Source organism: Lepidochelys olivacea, assembly GCF_965140295.1.
Source record: "Lepidochelys olivacea isolate rLepOli2 genome assembly, chromosome: 6".
Lineage (NCBI taxonomy): Eukaryota > Metazoa > Chordata > Testudines > Cheloniidae > Lepidochelys > Lepidochelys olivacea.
Window position 1 is genome coordinate 15982401 of NC_140416.1, and position 19309 is coordinate 16001709.

The following is a 19309-nucleotide window of genomic DNA, read 5'->3' on the forward strand; positions in this document are numbered from 1 at the left end:
ACCTGATTGTGAAGTTTCAGATTAGGTGGTCTGTGTTTGTTGTAATTTCTGTTCATAACTTTTAAATTTGAAAATAAAAATCAGGTATTACAGATGATGCAATTACAAGTGCACTGTATTTAAAATACAAAGATATGTTCATGAACAAGAAAACAGTAGTATTGTGTTCAGCTTTCTTTCACAAGGTTTTATTTTAGTATCTACTAGTACTAGATAGATTGAAACAGTTTTATACACCTCTCTGACTATCTCTAGATCATATAAATATAATAGAATCATAGACTGTGAGGCCAGAAGAGACTGTAGTCATCTAGTCTGACCTGTATAACACAGACCACTGGACTTCCTTGAATTAATTCGTATTTGAACTAGAGCATATCTTTTAGAAAAAATCCTATCTTGATTTAAAATTGTCAGTGATGGAGAATTCACCATAATCCTTGGTAAGATGTTCCAATGATTAATTACATTCACTTAATTTTTTTACCTTATTTTCAGTTTTAAATTGTCTAGCTTCCATTTCCAGCCATTGGATCTTGTTCAGTCTGTTAGACTGAAGAGCCCTATATCAAAATGTTGTTCCCCATGTAGGTATTTATAGATTGTGATCAAGTCACCCTTAGCCTTTTTTTTCTTTTGGTTAAACTTAACAGACTGAGCTCATTGTGTCTGTAACGCATGTTTTCCAATCCTTTAATCATTCTCCTGTCCCGTTGATCACTCTCCAATTTAATCAGTATCCTTTTGGAGTTTTGGACATCACAAGTGGACATAATATTCCAGTAGCGATTGCACCAGTGCATCATATCCCCCCTAAATTTCAAGGTCATTGTAAATCAAGTTTTTGAAAAACCAAATCTTCTTCGAGTGCTGTCTCTGTGGGTGCTCCACTTCAGGTGTCGGTGTGTCCCATCTGTGACATTATTGACATGAACTGTGACCGCATAGATCATTGTTGCAAACAGGGTCCTATGGTGGCACCAGGTCTTGTACAGAGCAGGTCAAGTGGGGTGTCTATGGAAAGGTTGTAGTTTGCTGGTTATGATTATGCTGTCTGTGTGTGTGTATTATTTTTGTATTGGAAGTTATGACTATTGGCTATGTACTTGTATCTCAATGTGTTTGATTCCAAGTAGCCTCAGTGAAGCATTTGGTCAGCTTCTTGAGAATGGGCATTTGCTGAAACTAGTCCTATCAAGAAACACTTAACTGACAATGGAGTTTGGGAGATGCCAATCTACATCTGAGCTTTCTTGGGAATGTTCAAACTAACATGTAAACTATGGCGTCGTCCTGCAAAAAGCTGTATCATTCATGGACATGTGACTTGCCTGGTGGCTACAAACTCCATCTTGTTGCTGTGACTTTGCACAGAAGAACAAAGGGGTTTCTGCCCACAAGAGAAAAAATATAAAAAGCCTTGGAAACCCTTCCATTTTGTCTTCAGCTGGCTTAAAAGATGGCCTCTCCACTCCCAAGAGATGCCTGAAAGAAACTGGAACAAAGGACAGTAACTATGGGGGTGTGAGTGATTACTGGACCAAGACTAGGAAGGATTCCAGTCTGTGAAAGAAGCTTATTGGAACATCTCTAAGGGTGAGATTTACCTGTATGCAGTTTCTTAATGTATTAGGCTTAGACTTGCATGTTTTGTTTCGTTTTACTTGGTAACTTACATTGTTCTGTCTGTTATTACTTGGAACCACTTAAATCCTGCTTTTTATACTTAATAAAATCACTTTTTGCTTATTAATTAACCCAGAATGAGTAATTAATACCCGGGGGAGCAAACAGCTGTGCGTATCTCCCTATCAGTGTTTTATAGAGGGCGGACATTTCATGGGTTTACCCTGTATAAGCTTTATACAGAGTAAAATGGATTTATTTGGGGTTTAGGCTCCCAGAAAGACTGAATATTGGGTGCTGGGAAAGTCCCTGTTAACTGAGAAGCCCCTGGGCTAAGTGAATCTTCGTTTCTGTGAACTGCAGAGGGTGTGGCCCAGCCTCTTGGTCTGTGCTGGAGCCAACTGGTGTGTCTAGCTCAGCAAGACGGGAGTGGAGGGAAGCCTTTTCTGGCAGGGGGGTTTGTTCTCAGTGGTATGCCAGCACAACTAGTGACAGTCTTGAGGGAGTTTCTGTGACCCAACCCATCACAGTGGCATAGTTGAGCAGGATCTGTGCACAGCTGATTGCTTTGAGATACTGGTAGTGAGTTTAAGTGAGTTTAAGTGTGCTTTCTGGAGAACAAACAAAGTGGTTACTGGTTTGTTATTTTCTGTTTGCTTATTTCGGGTAAGGGAAATAGAGGCAACCTTTTCTGGCAGGGGGGTTTGTTCTCAGTGGTATCCCAGTACATCTAGTAACAGTCTTGAGGGAGTTTCTGTGGCCCAACCCATCACACAGTGAATCTGAGATTTTCAGTAGCAGTGTCTGGTCAGGATGCGCCTGTGCAGTAGCAGTCTCACGGCACCGCTCGCGCACACCCCGACCCCTGCAGTTCATTCTCAGCCATCCTTGCCTTAAGACAGAGTCCGGTAGCAGTGTCACTAAAAGCCTTCAAAAACATTATTCTATCTAACTTAATCTAGTTATTACCCTTATTTATTAGTAATTTGTTACTTTAATTAATATAGTTCTAGTTAGCATTAGTTAAACTTTGTTAGCCATAAAAAAACTTTTCATTTTCCCATCTCCCTTTTTCAAAAATATGCCTGGCTCCCCAAGATTTAAAAGATGTACTTCATGTAAGGACGCAATACCAATTTCTGATGGCCACTCCTTATATGTCTGATGCTTAGGTGAGTCACACGTACCGCAGAAGTGCGCTCACTGCAACAGTCTCAAAGCGAGAGCAATGAGAGATAGGGATCTTTATCTTAAACTTATTTTAATGGAGAAATCCCTCACTTCTACTTTGGGCCCTGGACAACCCGCAACAAGGGACTCCATGGGTGCATCCTCTATGGATAGACTAGGTGCCGACTCCTCTACAAAATTGAGGGAAAAGGCCATGTCTCCACCAAGCCAAGAACTTTTAAAAAAGAATGGTCCACGGTGAGATCCCTCCCTGCGATGCCGACCTCCTCCAGAATGAGCACCATTGATGCACTGGGCACCTCCAACACCGTCCACTCCATGACCTCTGCCGGCAGGAGAAAGGAGTCCAGTAGCAGGCACAAAGCAACCTCCTGCTCCACAGCACCAACTACCCCTACAAAGGGCACGGTATCGCAACCTCAACCACCTGTGATGGCTCCCCATCTGGCACCAAGCTCATCAGCACTGAAGAAGGCTACACACAAAGGGTCGGCACCAGGCTTACTTCCACCTAGGGCGGCAGCGCAGAAGGATACAGCACCGCATACAATGGTACCAATCCCCCTTATGCACTCATCATATATGGAAGTGTTCTCTGTTCCCAGATCTCCACTGCTCGGCACTGCCTGCTTGCCAGTGCCGACGGCACTGGACCAACCAGAATCTCCCGATGCTCCACCTTTTTCGAGTGATGAGGAGGACAACATGGAGGAGGCCGTTTTCTCATCTGGACGTTCCTCCCCAGCAGGCACGGAATCTCGTTATAGATCCAGGAAACAGAGCACCAGGGACTTTCCCCAATGGCTCACTAATCCATGGATGTGTCGTCCCATTCCATTTCCCATTAAGTGACCACAATGGGACCCATGCGCAGCCTACAGGTCTCAATTTCACAGACCTCCCACTTCCCACAGGAAACCCATACACTCTGTGATGACGTTGGTACCCGAGCCCTCTTAGGGAACAGAGGAGGTGGAGGAAGACAGGGATGAGACCACAGAATATGAAACATCCCTTGATCACAACTCCTCTTCTTCCCCTGACAAGGTAGTTATGCTCCCGCCTCCCACTACTACAGATGACTTCAAACACTTTTAGGAGTTATTGCCATGGGTGGCACAGAGCCAAAATATTCCTCTTGAGGAGGTTCCAGAAACGCAACACCAAATCCTCAAGATCCTACACACTTCATCTACATCAAAAATAGCTTTGCCCATAAATGCCACTCTCATTGAACCTTTAGAAACAGTGTGGCAAACACCTGCCATCATCCCCCCAACCAATAAGCATATGGACAGGAAATACTATGTATCAAATAAAGTCATGGACTTCCTTTTTTCACACACACAGCCTAACTCCTTAGTGGTGGATGCGGTCAACCAGTGGGGCAAATATCCTCAATTCAAATCCACACCACAAGACAAGGATTGGAAGAGACTAGACTTCTTGGGGCAAAAAGTTTACTCTTCTGTGACTCTTCAATTCCACACAGCCAATTACACGCTATTAGTCGCCAACTACAATTGTGATAATTATATAAAACTGAACGATTTCATCCAGGAAATTCCAGAGGAAAAAAGAGACCAATTCCATGCCATTGTCAATGAGGAACAACTTATTGCTAGAACAGCACTCCAGACATCCCTCGACATGGTGGACACAGCAGCATGCATGACGGCGACAGCTATTGTCATGCACAGAACATCCTGGTTGCACTCATAGATTCATAGATATTTGGGTCAAAAGGGACCATTATGATCATCTAGTCTGACCTCCTGCACAACGCAGGCCACAGAATTTCACCCACCACTCCTACAAAAAAAACCTCACACCTATATCTGTGCTATTGAAGTCCTCAAATCGTAGTTTAAAGACTTCAAGGAGCAGAGAATCCTCCAGCAAGTGACCCGTGCCCCATGCTACAGAGGAAGGCAAAAAACCTCCAGGGCCTCTTCCAGTCTGCCCTGGAGGAAAATTCCTTCCCGACCCCAAATATGGCGATCAGCTAAACCCTGAGCATATGGGCAAGATTCATCAGCCAGATACTACAGAAAATTCTTTCCTAGGTAACTCAGATCTCACCCCATCTAATAGCCCATCACAGGCCATTGGGCCTATTTCTGAATATTTAATTACCAAAAACATGTTATCCCACTCATCTAATATCCCAAGGGAACTCCAGACCAAGGTAGAGAACGTTTCCCTCGACAGGGACAAGCTCTTCTCCGCTAAAATGGATGAGGTCCTCCATTCCGTGAAGGCCACACTGAGGACCCTCAGGATCTACACACACCCTAACAGGAGATGCAGATACCAGCCTTACAATCATAACAGAGACAGCGCATCTCAGCGCCAGCAGAGACCATACAACAATCAAAGACAAGGGCACAGACCACAGAGATGTTGCCTTACCCAATCTCAGGCTGCGACGTCTCAAGCACCACCAGACAAGACACAATTTTGAAACGTTGGTCGAGGGTCTAACCGACCTCCCCCGACCATCAGCACCAATAGAACAAACAATCCAAAACTTTGGTCATTGGCTTCGACCATTTTACCATACGTGGGCCTCTATCACCACGGACCATTGGGTTTTAGAGATCATTCACACGAGTTATACCATCCCCTTTACTTCCATCCCACCTACCCACCCCCTCTTCCCCATTTCTCTTCAGGGACCCTCTCACAAGCATCTTGAGCTTCTTGAGACAAGAAGTAAGAACATAAGAAAGGGTGGAGATGGATGGCAGGAGAGAGATCACTTGACCATTACCTAGATTCATAGATTCATAGATATTTAGGCCAGAAGGGACCATTATGATCATCTAGTCTGACCTCCTGCACAATGCAGGCCACAGAATTTCACCCACCACTCCTAAAAAAGACCTCACACCTATATCTGTGCTATTGAAGTCCTCAAATTGTAGTTTGAAGACCTCAAGGAGCAGAGAATCCTCCAGCAAGTGACCCGTGCCCCATGCTACAGAGGAAGGCGAAAAACCTCCAGGGCCTTCCAATCTGCCCTGGAGGAAAATTCCTTCCCGACCCCAAATATGGCGATCAGCTAAACCCTGAGCATATGGGCAAGATTCATCAGCCAGATACTACAGAAAATTCTTTCCCGGGTAACTTGGATCTTACCCCATCTAAAAACCCATCACAGGCCATTGGGCCTATTTACCATGAATATTTAATTACCAAAACCATGTTATCCCATCATACCATCTCCACCATAAACTTATCGAGTTTAATCTTAAAGCAAGATAGATCTTTTGCCCCCACTACTTCCCTCGGAAGGCTATTCCAAAACTTCACTCCTCTGATGGTTAGAAACCTTCGTCTAATTTCTAATCTAAATTTCCTAGTGGCCAGTTTATATCCATTTGTTCTTGTGTCCACATTGGTACTGAGTTTAAATAATTCCTCTCCCTCTCTGGTATTTATCCCTCTGATATATTTATAGAGAGCAATCATATCTCCCCTCAACCTTCTTTTAGTTAGGCTAAACAAGCCAAGCTCCCTAAGTCTCCTTTCATAAGACAAGTTTTCCATTCCTCGGATCATCCTAGTAGCCCTTCTCTGTACCTGTTCCAGTTTGAATTCATCCTTCTTAAACATGGGAGACCAGAATTACACACAGTATTCCAGGTGAGGTCTCACCAGTGCCTTATATAACGGTACTAAAACCTCCTTATCCCTACTGGAAATACCTCTCCTGATGCATCCCAAGACGACATTAGCTTTTTTCACAGCCATATCACATTGGCAGCTCATAGTCATCCTATGATCAACCAATACTCCAAGGTCCTTTTCCTCCTCCGTTACTTCTAGTTGATGTGTCCCTAGCTTATAACTAAAATTCTTGTTATTAATCCCTAAATGCATGACCTTACACTTCTCACTATTAAATTTCATCCTATTCCTATTACTCCAGTTTACAAGGTCATCCAGATCCTCCTGTAGGGTATCCCTGTCCTTCTCTAAATTAGCAATACCTCCCAGCTTTGTATCATCTGCAAACTTTATTAGCACACTCCCACTTTTTGTGCCCAGGTCAGTAATAAAAAGATTAAATAAGATTGGTCCCAAAACTGATCCTTGAGGAACTCCACTGGTAACCTCCCTCCAACTTGACAGTTCACCTTTCAGTAGGACCCGTTGTAGTCTCCCCTTTAACCAATTCCCTATCCACCTTTCAATTTTCCTATTGATGCCCATCTTATCCAATTTAACTAATAATTCCCCATGTGGCACAGTATCAAACGCCTTACTAAAATCTAAGTAAATTAGATCCACTGCGTTTCCTTTATCTAAAAAATCTGTTACTCTCTCAAAGAAGGAGATCAGGTTGGTTTGGCACGATCTACCTTTTGTAAAACCATGTTGTATTTTGTCCCATTTACCATTGACTTCAATGTCCTTAACTACCTTCTCCTTCAAAATTTTTTCCAAGACCTTGCATACTACAGATGTCAAACTAACAGGCCTATAATTACTTGGATCACTTTTTTTCCCTTTCTTAAAAATAGGAACTATGTTAGCAATTCTCCAATCATACGGTACAACCCCTGAGTTTACAGATTCATTAAAAATTCTTGCTAATGGGCTTGCAATTTCTTGTGCCAATTCTTTTAATATTCTTGGATGAAGATTATCTGGGCCCCCCGATTTAGTCCCATTAAGCTGTTTGAGTTTCGCTTCTACCTCAGATATGGTGATGTCTACCTCCATATCCTCATTCCCATTTAACATGCTACCATTATCCCTAAGATCCTCTTTAGTCTTATTAAAGACTGAGGCAAAGTATTTGTTTAGATATTGGGCCATGCCTAGATTATCCTTGACCTCCACTCCATCCTCAGTTTTTAGCGGTCCCACTTCTTCTTTCTTTGTTTTCTTCCTATTTATATGACTATAGAACCTTTTACTATTGGTTTTAATTCCCTTTGCAAGGTCCAACTCTACTTGACTTTTAGCCTGTCTCACTTTATCCCTACATATTCTGACCTCAATAAGGTAGCTTTCCTTACTGATCCCTCCCTTCTTCCACTCCCTATATGCTTTCTGCTTTTTCTTAATTACCTCTCTAAGATGCTTGCTCATCCAGCTTGGTCTACAACTCCTGCCTATGAATTTTTTCCCCTTTCTTGGGATGCAGGCTTCCGATAGCTTCTGCAGCTTTAATTTAAAATAATCCCAGGCCTCCTCTACCTTTAAACCCATAAATTCTTCAGTCCAATCCACTTCCCTAACTAATTTCCTTAATTTTTGAAAGTCAGCCCTTTTGAAATCAAAAACCCTAGTTGCAGATTTATTTTTGTTAATCCTTCCATTCAGTTTGAACTGAATTAGCTCATGATCACTTGAGCCAAGATTATCCCCTACAACCATTTCCTCTATGAGGTCCTCATTACTCACCAAGACCAAATCTAAAATGGCATCCCCTCTAGTCGGTTCAGCAACTACTTGCTGAAGGAATCCATCAGCTATCGCATCTAGGAAAATCTGAGCCCTATTATTATTACTAGCACTCATCCTCCAGTCTATATCTGGGAAGTTAAAGTCTCCCATGATCACACAGTTTCCATTAGTATTTACTTTATTAAAAACATTAAAAAGGGCTCTATCCATACCTGTTAGGTTCACTCCCTCTGGGGCACCTGGCATTGGCCACTGTCGGTAGACAGGATACTGGGCTGGATGGACCTTTGGTCTGACCCAGTATGACCATTCTTATGTTCTTAAGTACATCACCTTCTACAACTAGAGGCCGTGGAACAAGTTCCAACACAACACAGAAGGAAGGGATTTTATTCTCATTATTTCCTGACTCTAAAAAAAAACGGAGGTTGGCAACTCATACTAGATCTCAGAAAACTCAACAAATTTGTCTGTACCCACAGATTCAAAATGGTCATACTGAACTCTATCATCCCTGTGCTGGAAGAGGGTGACTGGCTCTAAACTTTGAACCTGCAAGATGCTTATTTTCACATTACCATCCATCACGCTCACAGAGAATTCCTATAATTCACAGTGGGACAAGATCACTTCCAATACAGAATACTGCCATTCAGAGTGTTGACAGCTCCAAGTGTGTTTACCAAAATCCTAGCGGTGGTAGCTGCTCATTTGTGCAGACAGGGAATATTGATATTCCCATACTTAGATGATTGCCTGCTAAAAGGCCCTACCCTGACAGAAACATTATGCATTACTAGACAAACCATCCCTCTTTTTCACTCCCTAGTGCTACAAATCAATGAAAAGAAATCTATCCTAACTCCAGTACAATGATTGGACTTCATAGGAGTGCACCTGGACTCAGTGGAGGCTAAAGCATCACTCCAATGCCCGGATTCACAGCAATGATCTCCCTCATATGATCTCCCATGGGTGTCTGCACACACCTGCCTACAACTCTTGGGACATATGGCTGCCACCACTTTCTTTGTAAAACACACCAGACTCTACACGCGCTGCCTTTGAGGATGGCGGAGCTCGGTATATATTCCACGAAAGCACAGCCTAAACAAAAGACTTGCACCGACTCCAGAGGTTCTACATTCACTAGGATAGTGGACAAACCCAATAAATGTTTGCTCAGGCATCCCGTTTCAACAGGATCCATCATCCAGACAAATCACAACAGATGCTTCACTGATCGCATGGGGAGCTCACCTAAACCAACATACAATCCAAGGAAAGTTGTCCCCCACGGAAACACATTTACACATGAACCCTGCTTGAATTATGCATGTTCCACAACATATGCCCTCATTTCCTCCCTCTTATATGAGGCAAAACAATAAGGGTCCTGACGGACAACATTGTGTGTATGTTCTACATAAAGCGACAGGGTGGAATATGTTCCCACTCCTTATGCACAGATGCCTTAAAACTATGGAACTGGTGCATAAAACACATCGCTATTACAGCAGCATACCTCCCGGGTCAACTGAACATGATGGCGGACACATTAAGCAGACAGTTTTCCCAAGAGCACGAATGGGAACTGAATGATGAAATAACACAACACATATTTCACGTATGGGGATCCCCACACATAGAGCTGTTCATGAAATCAGTAAACAAGAAATGCCCAAAGCTTTGCTCACAAGCAGGACTAGGGGCATGATCCCTAGGGGACGTGTTTCTCATCAAATGGAACGCTCCCCTCCTATACACATTCCCACCAATACCTCTAAAATACAAACCGACAGGGCCAAAATAATACTCATAGTACCGACATGGTTCCCTTACCTGACACCCATGGTGATGTGCACATCGTTCACTCTCCCTCCCCTATGGAATCTTCTCTCTCAGGACAATGGTCAAGTCCTCCATCCAGACCCAGAGAAACTTCAGCTGACGGTGTGGCTCCTTCATGGCTCCACTGCGATGAACTAACCTGCTCAGAACATGTAAAACAAGTGTTAATAAACAGCAGGAATCACAACACGCGTACTACTTACCTCCAAAAATGGAAAAGATTCTTCCTATGGTGCCAGAACAAACAAATATCTGCAAGCCAGGCACCACTTCCACTAATCCTGCAATATTTATTATCCCTAAAGAACTCAGGGCTTGCTATGAGTTCACATAGAGTTCATCTTGCCACCATCACAGCCTTCCATCAGCAGGTAGACGGGACTTCGATATTTGCTCACCCGATTACTAAGCAGTTTCTCGCGGGCATACAGAACATGTACCCAGACATCTGAGAACCCACACCAGCATGGGTCTTAAATCTACTCAGAAGTCTAACCATAGCCCCATTTGAACCCTTAGCCACATGGTCATCACTTCACTTATCTATGAAAGTGGCATTCCTGGTCACCATTAGATTGGTGTGAAGAGTCAGTGAAATAGGGGCTCTCATGGCTCACCTGCAATATACAATATTCTTCAAGGATAAAGTGACACTTAGAACGCATCCTTAGTTTATGCCCAAAATATTGTCCTTGTTCCATCTCAACCAACTGATTCACTTACCTACATTTCATCCAAAACCACTCACTAACACTCAAGAGACTGTCCTGTACACATTGGATTAGCATTTTATCTGGCGAGAACGAAGCCCCTCCAGAAATCACCTCGACTTTTTGTGTCAACAACAGAACGATCAGAGGGCTCTGCCATATCTACGCAAAGATTATCTAAATTCATATCTAGCTGTGTCCATATGTGCTATACAACACTGAAGCCCCTCCGGGCATCAGAACCCACTCAACAGGAGCCTCATCTACCTCCATAGCATTCCTACACAATGTGCCCATTCTAGACATCTGATGTCTACGTTTGCCACACCGTTTCTAAAGGTTCCATCAGAGCGTCGGGCCTCTTAACACACATTCACGAACCACTATGCAATTACTTTTGGTTCAAGCTCAGACACAAGACTCAGCCTCACTGTACTAGCCTCAGCAACAAACTGAACTTCTAAGTCCTTTCCATCCTCATGAGGGCAGTGCTCTACATTCACCTGAAGTGGAGCGCCCGCAGGGACAGCACTTGAAGAAGAAGAGACAGTTACTCACCATGTGCAGTAACTGAGGTTCTTCGAGATGTGTGAATCCCTGTGAGTGCTCCACTACCGACCCTTTTCCCCTCTATTTCGGAGTACGAGCTAAACACTCCACGGTAGAGAAAGCAACTGAAAGGGTCGGGGCGTGAGCATGCTAGATGAGGCACCAGTGGCACCTCAAGACTGCTACTGCGCATGCGCACCCTGACTAGACACTGCTACTGAAGATCTCCGATCGATGGCACTGGGATGCACCGACACCTGAAGTGGAGCACCCACAGGGACACACATCTTGAAGAACCTCAATTACTGCACAAGCTGAGCAACCTTCTCTTAAACTTTGAACTAAATGGCTATGATTTTTCACAATTGAAATCAAATAGCTACATTTTTCTATAAGTGTGTTGAAGTTAAAGAAAGGAATGAAAGAAAACTATTCTCTTTCTCTAGGTATTCAGACCGCTACTAGATCCAGTTACTGGTGCGAATAATTGTATTTGTTATGACCAATTCAAAGGAATGCTTAATAGTTGTGTACAGTCACAAGCCTTGCCAAATAGCTCCGATGGTAAGTGTTTGAAGAAGTCGCCTACTGTGAGTTTGATTTTTTTAATTTGGTCTTCCATCTACAACTGACAGTATAAATGATTGACTGTCCCTGTATATAGAAGTTTCTCTTTGTGCCTGTGTGTGCATGACTGTTCAGATTTCTAGTTTGTTTTTCTCCTCTAAGTGAATTTTTTGTTAGCACTTATTAAAGTGTGATGGGATTGAGATGAAAGTCTTCTATTTATCCATGCATAAGGCTATGTTTATGTCACAGAGGTCATGGAAGTCACGGAATCCGTGACTTCCAGAGACCTCTATAACATTCTCTGCTTCAGCCCCAGGGGCCCCCTGCACAGTTCCAGTGACAGGTGACAGCCTCCTGTAGGGGCCCTCGTCAGGGTTCCAGCAGTGGGTGACAGCCTCGCGCAGGAGGGTGGGTAGGGGGTGCCTTTGGCAAGTGGCTGAGGGCATCCAGTTTTCTCTTTGGGAAATATGGTCACCCTGCAGCCCACAGCCACCGTTGGTGGAGGGGGGCCCCTCTGTAGCTTCCAGCTGCCACATGCAGAGGAGGAACACCACAGCACCCAGCCACCATGGTGGTAGGGGAAACCATGGAGCCGCAGCAGCAAAAGTCACAGACAGGTCACAGCTTCCGTGAATTTTTGTTTATTGCCCATGACCTGTCTTAGTTAGGGAGATTATCAGTCTTCAGGTTATTTTAGATCTTGACCTCTCTGCTGAGTCTGCCAGCAGTGAGTGCCACTTGTAATTGGAGATTTGTAATGTGGATGCTTACACATTAGAAATAAAACTGCAATCACAAGCTCATTTGATATAAGCCACTGAACAGCTATTAAATGGGAATTATTTTTTGTCATTACTCACAAGGCCCAAATTTGAACCAGTTACTGAAAGGTAAGAAGTATGATATACCATCACCAATCCTCTGAATTGTTCCCCAGTGTTCTAATTTCTGATTGCAGGCTAGCTTTGTGACCTTTGATCTTGCTATGTGATAATGTGGGCTTTACATCATGGAGGTTGAAAGGAAATTGTTTTTAATTTCTGGCAGTATTGTTTCTACCCATGTACCTCTTTTTACTTTGATGTCCATAAGGAAGCTGAAGAAGTTTGATAGAGTATGTGTTTGAAAAAATTATCGTAGCTCACTGGTTATTTTGAAAAGATATAAAGTTCAATTAAAGGATAGCTTTCTCCTTGGTCCTTTGAAAAGATATTGCTCAGGTTCAAGTAGGTAGGCATGAGCTCTCGTCTCAGGAGCTCAGTAATGGCCACTTTGCGCCCTGTCCATACACAGTTGTACAAGGGAAGGAGAGGTGGTGGAGATGGGCAAAAGGAGCCTGACACCATTGCATAGAGGCCATGCACAGTTGCACTCCCTGTGTGCAACAGTATTCCTTGCTTACTAGCCAAAGGGGTGAGGGAAGAGACAGGAGTAAAGCCGGATATACAGAGCTGGACAGATATGCAGAAGGGATCATGCTGCATCTTCCTAAGTAGTGATGCCGGGGGTGTGCTCCCTACAGAGGGATTGTGCATCCTTGAAGAATGTTGCCTTTTGGAGCTCCTCCTGCGATTATGCTGCTCTGCATCAGTCGTAGCATGAGCCAGTGCCAAAAAGTCAAAGCTGCCTTTATATGGGTGCCAGACCACAAAGCATGTTCTCCAGTTGGTTCTTCTAATGTATGAGGTATCTCATAGCCATTTGTCATGTGATCAGGTATTAGAATCCCTCCAGTGGCAAGTTGCACATCATTAGCCTTTATTAACATAACATCGCTGAGAAATGTATAATTTTTCCCAGCTGTTTTGAGAAACATCAGGCTGGCTCAATATTGGGGTCTCTTTTCCCAACATTCCTGACAGGAAGTCTGTTATAGGAGAACATTCAATATTTTTACGCAAGCCGGGCTGCACTTTCAGAGTGCTTGTTTTAATTTTTGTCAGTGTCCTACGCAATCCTGTGATGTCCAAATCTTTTTTTCCTCAGACCTATAGTATAAAAGATCTCCTAATGTTTGCCATTGTCCTCATTGTTTGTTAAAAAAAAAAACCCTCCATTTTGTGTGACAGAACCTTGCAGTGAGGTCAGCACTTTACCTCAGACTAGTGCTCCTGTCTGTGATGAACTTGTAAGTATGAATTTAGGATGTTATTACTATTTTTCTGAAAGTTTTTGTTCTTTGTTTTTGATCTTACAGGCAAAATATTGTAGAAATTGAAAATGGAAATCACATAAACTGCCAAAGGGTAAAATGTTTTTTCAAATGCAGTCCTACATATTCCACATACAACAGAAAAAAGAGAACATTAGACATCCATTTTTGAAAATCTTGGCTGTAAAGTTAGGCTCCTAAATCCTCATTTAGGGGCTAATCTAAAACCCACTGAAGTCAATGGAAAGACTCTGATTGACTTCAGTGGGTTTTGGATCAGGCTGCTAAGCACCTAAGTAAGTGGCTGATTTTCAGAAGTGCTGAGGACCAGCAGCTGTCATTGAAGAGAATGGGTATTTCTGGGTTGACAGACTCAGGTTAGTGGAGCTTGCACTACTGCATTGAAAGTAGCTGTTTAGATATCATGGTTTGGGCTGGAGCTCAGGCTCTGAAGCCTAAGGAAGAGGGTAGGCTTCAGAGCCTGAGTTCCAACCCAAGCCTCAACTTCAAAGCACTGCCTACACAGTTCTTTTTAGATCACTAGCACAAGCTCCAATCCCCAAGTGTCTCATCCTGGGCTGGGAGACTTGCTTCTGCGGGCAGTCTGCAGGCGACATGGATGTACCCAATGAGGCTTTGCTAAATCAGGGCCCGAAAGAGACACTAGTCTTGCAGATGCCTTTTATTTGATAATGTAATGCACTATAGCTGCCATGCCTGCCCCCAAAGGATTTCCCCAGCCCAGGGGGATCTTGGATGGTGTAGTAGCTTCTATGCTACCCCTTTGCCTCAGGCAGTCACATGGATTGTGGCCAGTCATCCCTGTACAGTCAGAGAATACAAATGTGGCTTGTGGCTACCTTCCCATCCTGAGCTATGCCAAAAACCCCTCAGCTGTCACTTAGCATCTGAGCCTGTATTATGTTGCGTGCATACAAAGGGGCAGAGTTAAGACTGGGGTACAACTATAATACTGGCAATTCCTAGTGTTGGAGTGCTTCACTTTGCAACCCTAACGTTCTCTTACTGTGTTTGGGTTTTTTAAATGTAATTTCCTAGATTTATAAAAGACAAACCATAAAAACAAAGAAATTCCAGGTTGGAGAACTTTTTGCTAGACACCCCTAGAACACTGTCATGGACAAGGTGTGCCAGGGTTCCTGGTGAGTGCTTTAGTGTGTGCATTGAATGAATCAGGGGTTTATTCAGAGGTTTGATCATTTTGTAGTGGGTACTACAGTTCTTCCATGTACCAGCTTGACAAATGCTTTATGGTGGATAGTGTTGCCAATGAGTAAAGGTGTGGCAATTCCCATTTGAAGAAGAGTGCCACCAAAGTTTAGTCACTGACCACTGTGACAAATGTCATAGTATGGGAATGCTGCTTAAACTGTTAGGTCCCGGTCATAGAATATCAGGGTTGGAAGGGACCTCAGGAGGTCATCTAGTCCAACCTCCTGCTCAAAGCAGGACCAATCCCCAATTTTTGCTCCAGATCCCTAAATGGCCCCCTCAAGGATTGAGCTCACAACCCTGGGTTTAGCAGGCCAATGCTCAAACCACTGAGCTATCCCTCACCCAGTCCTGAAGTCATTGCTCAGTTGTTAATTAAATTAAATCCCTTGGGTCCATAGGACTCAAGTTGTGTATTTTATGACTAATTCATGTGTTTCACATTAGTTGCTAAAGCAGTTTCTTAGCTTCTCCAGTGCAGTGTGGAACTGAGCTGATGATTGCCAGTATAGGAAGGGAGGGAACGTCTTTGTTACTGTAGAATATATCTTTGTGCATTACCCATTGTTATTCTTTAGAAGTATAACCCTTCTGCCCGTCAGAGTTGGCAGCAACAAGGGCCGGATTCAGTATCTAGGGGTTCCGTTTTACTAACACAAGGCAAAACCGACTTGAGCCCTCACCCAGTGACCTGGGACAATTACATACCACCCCCCTGAGCACCTCTAAGAGATAATACGTCCCCTCTCGCAAGCACGGAGTCTGAGTGTAGCAAAAGCCTTTTAATAAAGGAGGGAAACACCACAAACAGGATTCATAACACAAACCATGAGCAAATGACCCACCCCCAAGGAAGTTTGGCAGAGTCCTTTTCCCCTCAGGGTCTTAAGTCCAGCAACCCAACAGTCACCCCACCCATAGTTTCTGACCTTGGTCAGTGCAGTCCCAGAGTTCAGAGGTTCATCTGCAGAGTTTACCTACCAGCCTGGGTGAAGGTGGAGGGAGGTATGGGAGGGGGGACATCCTACATGCTCCGCTGCTTGGGGTGACGGCCAAGTGCCACACCTCTCCATGGGGTTCTGCTGCAGTCTTCACCGCCAGCTGCACCTCTCCACCAGCTGCCGTGCTATCCGCTCCGCTCGCTGTCCTGCTGTCTGCTCCACTCCGCCAGCCACTCTGCTATACACTCTGCTCGCTGTCCTGCTGTCTGCTCTGCTCCGCCAGCCGCCCTGCTATCTGCTCTGCTCCCCTCCACTAGCCGTCCTGCTAGCCACTCACCAACTTGTCTTCAGGCCCCTCCCCCACTTAACACAGCTCTCAGTGATCTCAGCTCTTAGTAACTTCAGCTCTTCAGTGACTTCAGCTCTCAATGAGTTTAGCTAGTAGTAGGGGAGCCTTAGTGCTGGTGCACCACGAGACCAAAATCGGTCCAATACTTAGACCTAGCTATCAGTGATTTCAGCTCTGCAGCATGTAACAAGACTCCTAACGGAGTCAAAATTAGGTCTGTGATACACGGTGGAGAGAGGAAGGATCAAAGTGGTGTTTAGGGCCCACACTGCCACGTAAACATACCTGTCCCCAACCTCTCTCAATTCACTGGTTTTGGAACCCATGTCTCTTGCCTAGCGAGTGCTGCTTGGTTGACGAGTCCCTCCATCATAAAATGCCAAGTACAGTTTTACGGTCCTTGATTCACATAACCAGGATAACAATGCTTTATTACTCCTGCCCCAATAACAAAGAGACTTGGGATCCCACAGAAGCCAAAGTGACCATTTGGGCAGGCAGTCCATTGTCTTAGGCAGGGTGGGTGTGCTCATGCAAACAAGATCAGCCCCTGAAGTCCTTTTCCACAGCTCACCACCAGATGTCAGGGTAGAGCTCACGCTGACTCTGCCTACATCAGTATTTTCATTTGAATATTAAATGAAAATCATTCAGCCTAAGCTGTGACAGTTAGAACTAGCTATTTTCCAAATTAGGTTTGAATACAGTTTTTGCTTTAAAATGCATTGTTTATGCAGCTATAAATTTTCATCTCCTGTCCTATTGGCACTGCAATTTAAAGTAGCATTTAAAGTATTCTTTTTAAGATGTGAAACTATTTATTTTTTTCAGGCGGAAGTAAGAGAGGCAATTGTTAGTAATATGGCTAATAACCAAAAGGAAGCAGTTTTTCAGAATTCAAAGGCAGGAGAAACCAGCTGCAAGTTACTGACTACACAAAACGTAATGGAGGACCCCAGCTGTTCACACAGAAAAGATTCCAATCCAGTGGTAATTTCTGCCTGAAACTGACAGGAACAGTACACATTGAAGGAAATTATGTTTGTTTGTTTGCTTATTTATTTGCATTAGAGTAGTCTAGAAGTCCCAATCAGGGCACCCCTATGTGGGTGCTACACAGACAAGTAATGAGAAGGCAGTCCCTGTTCCACAGAACTAATGATCCAGGAGCCTATATTTAATTATACTATATTTTGTCTGTATTTACTATATAACATTAGAAACAAAGCAAGCTGTGGCGTTGGCTACATCCAAAAAGAGATGCTTGCTCTATAGTTATAGTTGAGTGAACAAAATGAAACACCATTGCAGAGCCATATTTCTGTCTTGCGGGACAAATCCTAAACACAGCACTAGTAATTGGAATGTGTCTTGGGGAGTTCCATGGTTGGGGAGTCTAGAAAGCTATGAATCCTTCCCGCCTGAGATGAGGAGCAGCAGCATAGCCATTCAACGGCATTCTGCAATCAGACAGATAGGTATTCTTATGAAAACCTTTGTATCTATCTGCCTAGAACAGGGGTTGGCAACCTGCGGCACGCGTGCCAAAGGCGGCACACGAGCCAATTTTTACTGGCATGCTGCTGCTAGCTGGGGTCCCGGCCGCCATCCCCACTCAGCCCGCTGCGAGCCTGGGTGAATGGAACCCCAGGCTGGCAGCGGGCTGAGCGGGGCCAGCGGACGGAACCCCAGACTGGCGGTGGGCTAAGCCGCTCAGGCCGCCGCTGGTCTGGGGTTCTGTCCGCTGGTGCAGTGTATTAAGTTTCTCCCCATAGGAATGTGCTACTTTTGAAGCACCAGGACTGGCAGCCATAAGTATTACACCATAAGTAGCACATTCCTACAGGGAGAAATTTAATACACTACACCAGGGTAGGGAAGGCTGTGCCTCTCCAAACAGTGCGCCCCCATCCGCCTCCTCCCACTTCCCGCCCCCTGACTGCCCCCCCATAACCTCTGACCCATCCAACCCCCTGTATTCCTTGTCCCCTGACCACCCCCTCTCGGGACCCTCTGCCCCCCTCAGAACCCTCCACGCATCCAACCCCCCCACTTCTTGTCTCCTGACCGCCCCCTCCCAGGACCCCCCACCCCTATCTGTCCCCTCCGGGACCCCACCCCCCGATCCAAGCCCCCATGCTCCCTGTGCCCTGACCCCTATCCACACCCATAACCCATGACAGGCTCCCCGGGACTCCCATGCCTATCCAACCACCCCTGTTTCCTGTCCCCTTACCATGCCGCTCAGAGCATCAGGACTGGCAGCCATAAACCGTAAGTAGCACATTCCTAGGGAAAGCAATTTAATACACTACATCTGGCCCTGCTCAGCCCGCTGATGGTCTGAAGTTCTCAAAATATGTTCTTTCACCCCTTATCAAAAATTACACTACAGTTAGCTTAAAAACTTTAAAACTCTGTTTGTATATTACAGTAATCGTTAAAAAATGTATAATGTTAATAAATACATAGGTTTGATGAAACAAAGTAGTTGTACTTATGTGCCTGTGCTTAATTTGTGTTTTCGATGATTTACCTTCTAAAAAAATCTCGCAGGTCTCGCACCCCCAGAAAGGGCATCTCGCACCCCCAGGGGGTGTGTGCACCCCAGGTTAAAAACCACTGCACTAAACTGATAAGATCTGCATTTTAATTTAATTTTAAATGAAGCTTCTTAGACATTTTAAAAACCTTGTTTACTTGACATACAACAATA

The 19309-nt window shown here is 44.4% G+C and overlaps 1 protein-coding gene across 1 annotated transcript in view; it reads left to right on the top strand.

The window, feature by feature from the left end:
* The window catches only part of TESMIN (testis expressed metallothionein like protein), a 40060-nt gene that overhangs the window by 4416 nt on the left and 16335 nt on the right, over positions 1-19309 (top strand). The window contains exons 3-5 of the mRNA XM_084630863.1: positions 11795-11912; positions 13988-14046; positions 17425-17583. Coding sequence (XP_084486989.1) covers positions 11795-11912; positions 13988-14046; positions 17425-17583 — 336 coding nt within the window. The remainder of the gene's footprint in view (positions 1-11794; positions 11913-13987; positions 14047-17424; positions 17584-19309) is intronic.